The sequence below is a fragment of the Dendronephthya gigantea genome, unplaced genomic scaffold (genome assembly GCF_004324835.1).
Source record: "Dendronephthya gigantea isolate DGI-Jeju-01 unplaced genomic scaffold, DenGig_1.0 000166F, whole genome shotgun sequence".
Taxonomy (NCBI): domain Eukaryota; kingdom Metazoa; phylum Cnidaria; class Anthozoa; order Malacalcyonacea; family Nephtheidae; genus Dendronephthya; species Dendronephthya gigantea.
Genome location: NW_021163176.1, coordinates 252,117 through 259,648, shown reverse-complemented (window position 1 = coordinate 259,648; position 7,532 = coordinate 252,117). Strand labels below are relative to the sequence as shown.

The window sequence follows — 7,532 nt, the reverse complement described above, 5'->3', positions numbered from 1 at the left end:
AAAAGCTTGGTGCTCACCTGTTAGAATGTGGTAACATGTTAGATTGTCAAAAACATGAAAATAAGAAGTTCTTTATAAACAATTTTTGTAAGTATAATATGGTTTGTTTTTGGAGGCAATTAGGACCTTATGAAATTAGGATATTTGGTCTAGGGGGAAGATTGTCAGTTCTGCTAAATTAAACATCTTTGATTAAAGAATAATAGCACATGTAAAATTGCTCAGGTGAAGTATACAAAAAATATTTATAAAGAACCTCTTATTTTCATGCTTTTGACAATCTAACATATTACATGTTTGGTATTTTCGCGTGTATAGAGATCTTAAAAATTAATGTTAATTGCGTAATGCGTAGCATTGCTGATGCGTACAAACTACAACCAGCCGTCTTATAATGGAAAAAAAAAAGGAAAATTAAAAATTTATTATCTTACATTGAAATATACTAACAATTTAAAAACGTTTAAAAAGACTTTTCGGTTTGAGTTTTAATTTTTCTGAACGAATATTATTACCGTTGATTTCCAACAATCGATTTTGAAAACGAAATCAGTTAAGTAAGTATACGGTATGACAATGAAATGAATGAATAACTAGGAAGGCTAGGAAGCGTTCTCCTTCGTCGAACGTAATTAATATATACAATTTTCGTGCATTGGCCTAAATATACTCACGCGATTGGTCAAAATCGATCACGTGGTTTCTTGTTGCGTGGCGACAGATCATGGGAATAATAATTTATTCGCAATAACCCATGAAAATCGTGACTTATTTGCAATAACCATGAAAATCACGGTTATGCAACAAAGCTTGGATCTTCAATGCAGCAATGAACCCAGATGAACTACGGCCTCGTGCAATATTGAAATCTCGAGTTCATTGTATAGTCACCAAGTGCGTTCATTTCTCAACAAAATACTTACAACAGTCTCTAACCCTTAAATAACCTGAACTTTGAGTGAATTGCTGGAAAAGTATTTTAAAATTTTGGCTCACCACCGCGGATTAAGTTAAACGCCTCACTGGTGCGTGAAAAAGACTGACCATATTGTTTTCTTGCTCAATACCATGCATTTAGATTTTATACCGACAGCTTTCAACTGACTACAGAACAAAGGGTTTTGGCGCGTTCACTCGTACGCAATTGTAGTGGCTTTTTTCCACGAGGCGGAACTTTGTGCGCGAGCGAAATTGTTTCTTTTTCTAATATTACTTTTGCATGATTTAAGAGAGCGCACAGACAATGGAAAGTTTAATTCCGAGCGCAAAATTCCACCTGGTGGAAAACAGTCCTATTTAAAATTGATTATATCGTATCGTCCGGAGGCGGCAAGAGACACGATCCGAAATATCATGATATGGTGACGTCAACAAGGCTAAAGTACGGCTTTCTTATGTTTCCGCATGCGCAGTAATCATGCAAGAAAAGATTGGTTAACCAGTGGATGCAATGAGATTTAAACAGCCATTGAAATTTATTAAGAAAAAACACACTTACTTTGTTTCAACTATATTTCTAATTCCGTAATTTTCTCCAAGTTAATTAACAAAGAAAAAATCTTCTAACAAAAAGCGTTCGACTATATCTTAGCTACAATATTGATGACCTAAACGTCTCACTCTAAATGTTCAAAATGACGCGACTGAATACTTTAGTAAATGTTATAAAGTTCACAAAACCTGTTCATATGTTGTCTTCCTCACAAATCACAATTTTCTCCTTTTCCTGCCTCATGCTCACATCCGTCAGACTTCTTATTCCCATACTTGTCAGAGATCACCACTCTCAAGACATCTCTGCTCGGGTAATTCCAACTCCCAAATACGTACATTTGTCTTTTCGACCCAGATAGCACAGTCGTCACATCTTGAGAGACTTGCTTACCATTGCTCCATTTAGCAAAATATTTTCCCAACAACTCAAATGTTGCATTCCACTTGTACTCCAAGTCCTCAACAGTTCTGAGAAGGTTGATGGTGATTTCAGTGTTTTTCGGCACTTCAATGGAAACATCCGTCTTATCCGTAGTCGTGTACGTATTCGTCTTGCTGGATTCGACATTAAAAGAGGCTGTGGTCGTGACTTCAGTTGTAAAGGTGCTTTTCGCTCCTGTGCCAAAGAATCCTGCACTGACTTCCACAGATGCCCCAACTTTTACCGCCACAGAGATTCCTGAACCGATTTTGAAGCTGGATGAAGTTGATACAGATGTCGTGAGCCACTTCGTGCACTTGTATGGATTAGGATGAGCGGAGCATATGACTGGACGGAAACCTTTGACTGGTTGAGGTGCGGCGACGTTCAGTGGCGATTTTTCTTCGATGTTGAAACTCGCAGCATTGAGTGCCAAAATGTCGGAGCGATCGGAAATAGTGTTGCATTTGTATGTGTTGCTATCAGCAGATTTATCCATCGAATTAATTGAGCACTGCTTGAGCTGTCCGGAAGTATCTTTAACTTTTATCACAAGGTCAGGTTTGCTTACCCACGAATTTTCATTGTAAGCTCCCATCTTGCAGCATTTAAATTTAACCAAGCAGCTTAATTTGTTACACGAGCTCCTGTATAACCCCGCCATGTAGTATCTACTTTTACAACTGCTCCATCCCTTGCTACCGAACGATTTCTGGACATTTTGATTGTAACAATGTCCCCATTTTTTCACCTGGAACTTTGGTCGGCAGCATTTGGCTTGTTCGATTTTGTCTAATTTATTTCCCGAATTTCGCCAGAGTCCCGTCATGTAGTAACCGTTTTTGCATGTCGACCAACCTTTTTTGTCGAAACTTTTCTTCCAATTGTGGTTATAACAATCCCGATCATTTTTTGTTAAATACAGAAGGCCAGGAACATCGGAACACTTTGCCTGATCGAGAAGGGAAATAGGGTCATTTTTTGTTTTCTTCTTCCTATATAATCCCGTCATGTACCTGTCTTTTCCGCATTGCGACCAACCTTTTTTGTTAAAAGATTTCTTCCATTTCTCTACATGGTTTCCAATCTTTCTTGGAATTTTGCCTATTGCAACAAAATTTCTCATGTGATCTCTGTACTTCTTGTTCGTCTGCCACTCGTGACTTAGTCTACGAAGAACTTGTTTCGCGACATCAATGTTGCCAACGACGCTCACAGAATAAGCACTGGGTCCACCGCAGCAGCTTTGAGGTCCTTGACAGGGCGACCACGATCGACATCTGGCGGTGCATTGACTATCAGCGACTTTTTTTCCTTTGGGATACACGTTTCCACACAGACATTTATCTCCATTCGTCGCCGCCAAAATGTAACCCTTGTCCCTGCATACTTCTTGGCACTTTACGTTGGAGTTGTGGCCCCGCATTCGTTTTCTTAGACCCACGTTTGAAAATGAGGAGTAGCAACCCTCAACGGCGTAGGATACTGATCGTTTCTTCCGAGTGTCTACATCTTCCGCTGATATTACGATCGGTAACAGAACGGTCATCAAAACGAAAATTTCTAGGAGATGCATTTTGAATCTCTCTAAAAGTAATAAAAACATGTCTGTTTAAAAATCCTATCGACCTGATTCACATTACAGAGTATCCCAAACCACCCTCCCCCAAAAAATATCCCCAAGAACCATGCATGTTTGGACCCACAAGTGTATTAACCTTTGGCATAAGCATTTTTATTGTAATTATACACTTAACATAATTTTACACTTTACATGCAAATATGGATGACAATATTCAAATATATGTACAACCGAAGCACCATGACCTTTGACATACCCTTCTTTTATTTAGCATTTTATAAATTGCATGGGTTAATCCTCACGGGCAAAAATTCGCGCACAAGTCATTTAAATTTTGAATCATATCCATTGACGTATTTTTCATTTTAGATCATATCCGTTGTATCATTTTTCGATCAGACAAAGGATTTTGCACACCAGTTACGTAAGACAAAGGTCAAAGAACCTTGCAAAATTACATCTTAAAAACAATATATAAGACTATATTTCCCCATACAGTATATAGCTAATTTTGTCGGAAACTGCATTAAAAGAGCGAAGCTTTTCTCGGTTTTCAAAGGAAAATAATCCATAACATTGTGGCACTATTAATGACTGTACGGCGGTGGTCGGCCTACCCGGATACTGGATAATATTTTGGTTAAACGCACATTTTTGACCGATAATACAGAGGAAATGATAAACTATTGAAGCGCATCGTTGCGTTCGCCGCGTATAAAGGGGGTTTTCTTAAGAGAGTAAATATGAAGGAAAACTGATCTGTGAGAGCACATGTCTTGTTTGAACTGTGAAAGCGAAGCACGTGATGAAAATAAACCAATAGGAAATAAAGAATCAAAACAAATTAGAATTCATGAACCATTCCGCTGTCAAAGATGTATCTACACTATATAGACTGATGCATGCGGAGTCCAATACACCAACTGTAGGCTGTAGCTGGTACAATTCACATGTATGCATGAGTTACACAGAATGACCTTTCTGGGTTTGCGAGATATAATATTCATATTCAAGTAAGATGTAATATTTATTAAACATCAGTCTATTTGATCTACTTTAATGCGAAATAGAGTTTCGTGAATATTAAATTAAATTTTCATTAAAAGTTCAATAGAGTCCTAACAGTGTATTATAAGAGTTATTCACGGGTATGTTGAAAACATGTTACAGCGAGTCACTTGTCAGTTCTTACTTAAGTATAACGACAAAACGTTTAGAATATTTCGACATGGCAAATTGAAGTCTAAATGCAGCTCTTTTATATCGCGCAAAACAAACTGTAATAAACAAGGATCCGTTTCCTTCAAATATGAGCGCATTCTTTTCAGTCTTAGTCTACGCGAAATTTCCATTCTGAAAGAATATTTTGAGAGATATGGCACCAGATCAGTCAAAATGTATTATTATCTGAATGATAATCATTACCAATCTAGAATATCATAACATTGTCGAAATTAGCAGCTTTTGAAAACTGAAAGGTTTTTTTAAAAAAATCGCGTGGCGTTGGCGAATCCGTCATCCGTGTGTGTTGGCTTTGACGCAAATATCAGATTTGTCCGCGTCAATAGGTGCGTGCGCGCTTATATCTACATGAACAGGCCACATGCGGTCACAACTTGACTTCAAAAATTACGATTTTATCATTCATTACCCTGAAAAATAAAGATTTCGCACCTAATATGTACATAACCAAATGAACCCCTCTATATACATCATGGCTGGAGTGGACACGATAAACTTCTCACAATCAAGTTAAGCTTGACGAACATCATTACAGAAAGCCAAAGACGTTTGAATATTTGAACTTTTCGACAAAGATCGAGAAGCATAAAGGCATTAACATCGGTACAATGCATAAACTTATAAACTTTTATTAACGTAACAACATATATCATGCACCATGTAGAGATTTTAATTCAACCTGGAGCCGGTTGTATCAAGCCCGTTTACCTTGAACGGTGGTTATGTTCAAAATAGAAAGCAAGTCTATCGTTTTATTCAAAAGCAATCTAAATGTTTTCAACCTCAATACAAAGATACTGTTTACAACTACATGTTCAGTGCACATTATTCAAGTTGACTCATTGAAGAGAGAAGTAAGAGTGTTATTGAAATTTGAATTATCCTAAACTAAAGCTAAACGGGCTTGATACAACCGGCCCCTGTCAGATAATGGAATACGTATTACCAAAGATTTTTCTTTGGTGCCGTGCAATTTAGTTCTTACCTGAGTTAGGTTTGATGCCAGACTTTAACCGAATGTAGACGTTGTAAATTGAATTTTTTCTTCTCAGAGTTTGGCTAATTCTTCTTCGTGCAAATGTCTTCTCTATACGATGCTATTGTGAGACTGTGTGCTGTGCAAATGATTTCACCAAGTCCTACTTTATATGCGAGGGGAAGCAAATCAAGCAATTAAATAAACAAACACAGGAAATCCAAATTTCCCCTGTCGACGACCCAAGTACTGCGTAACCAGGGGATGTTAGTATTGGATTACTTGATTACGCCAGTAATATACTACGCTATTAAGTACCCATGACATTTGTGTCGTTTTGTAATGGTCGAGAAAATCAGATAACTAGGTTCGAGATGCAAAATGTAAATCCATCATCTAAGGGAACTGATTGTAATTTGCCGTCCCGCGGACTTAATAAAAATGCTATAATTTGAAAATATATACAATACTTTGCATATGTAGTAAAACTTGCATTAATTGTTAGTTATTCAGGACCTTACCAGACCTGTCTCAAACGTCGACCATTTCATGCGCCCAAATGCATGCAAATGAACTTAAACAAAGACTTTAGCACATAAACATTAAGTTCGGCACATGCAAAGTCCGACTACAATTACATGGTTTCGTTTTAAGATCCACCGCTTTTAGTAATACTTTTAAACACCACCAGCATGAAAGACTGTAATCTATGCATATGTTGGCAAGGTTGATGGTTCTCATTCATGCAAGCCTTCCAGCCTTCCAGCCCTTTCTTTACACGATATCCGGATTCGTTCGTCATGCACGACATATTCCGGTTGACGTCAATTGACGTCATGCACGACATATTTCCGTTGACGTCAATGCTGATAGATCTCGTGTCATTCATTATGGTCTCGAGCATTAAGACCTTCACCATTCATTAACCGCAAAATTTGACCAATTCGGAATTCGGATAGCAATCCGGCACCGTGAAAACGGGACCGAATATTAAAGAAGGAAATCATTTACGTAAATGAAGTTTTGTGTTTAGGAGTTAAGTGCAGTCTTCCGTTCTGGTGGTATATTTCAATTCATGTTCAAATTAATCAGGGGCCGATTGTACCAAGGCTGAATAGCGCAATCCACCGGATAGTGATTTTACAACCGTTCTATAAAAATGCTCCAAAAGCGATAAAATCTCATCTTTGGAACCAACAATGGTTAAAGAGGATTCTAGATTTATCCAAGTGATAGCAAACAACTGGTGATTTTAAAGCGATTGAAAAAATCACTATTCGGTGGATAGCGCGGTGATAATCACTATCCAGCTTTCATATACCTACGTATAACCGGCCCCAGCAGCTACTACAAGCAATAACAAATTAATAAAAAGAGATCTTCAGAAAATTAGCTGACTTATTCAAATTTCGTCTATTTGTTCTCTTGAAGCATGTATATATGGAGTTGACACATTCTCGTACGTTCCGATGACGTCCTTCTGGGTTATTTTCGTTAAAGTTCATTCACAACTTAGTTTACATTCAGCGCCGAAACTGTCGCGCAAAAGTTCGGAACAAATTGTGTTGATAGAAACGAAATTTTGCTTTGTTTACAAGGTAGCTACGAGGTTGTGAATATTCCGCCGGGTTGAAAATCATCCTATTTAGGGTTAGGCCTATTTCTACTAGGCGGGATTTTGCGCGCGGAGCGGAATTTTTTTGTCTTTTTCTCACAGTAGTTCTGCATGAAAGCGCGCAAACAATGAAAAATTCCGCATTGCGCGCAAATTTCCGTCTAGCGGAAAAAAGCCCTTAATTATATTCGTGTAGTCTAGC

The 7,532-nt window shown here is 37.8% G+C and overlaps 1 protein-coding gene across 1 annotated transcript; it reads right to left on the bottom strand.

The window, feature by feature from the left end:
• Positions 1 to 1,529: 1,529 nt before the first annotated feature.
• On the bottom strand, positions 1,530 to 6,138 carry LOC114537839. Its single transcript, XM_028558950.1, has 2 exons — positions 5,725 to 6,138; positions 1,530 to 3,502 (listed from the first exon to the last, which is right to left on the bottom strand). Exon 2 carries the CDS (start codon positions 3,489 to 3,491, stop codon positions 1,701 to 1,703), a length of 1,791 nt encoding a protein of 596 aa, XP_028414751.1. The 5' UTR covers positions 3,492 to 3,502; positions 5,725 to 6,138; the 3' UTR covers positions 1,530 to 1,700.
• Positions 6,139 to 7,532: the final 1,394 nt, after the last annotated feature.

Excerpts from the sequence above, each read along its gene's own strand:
- LOC114537839 (XM_028558950.1), bottom strand. The coding sequence starts at position 3,491 with ATGCATCTCCTAGAAATTTTCGTTTTGATGACCGTTCTGTTACCGATC.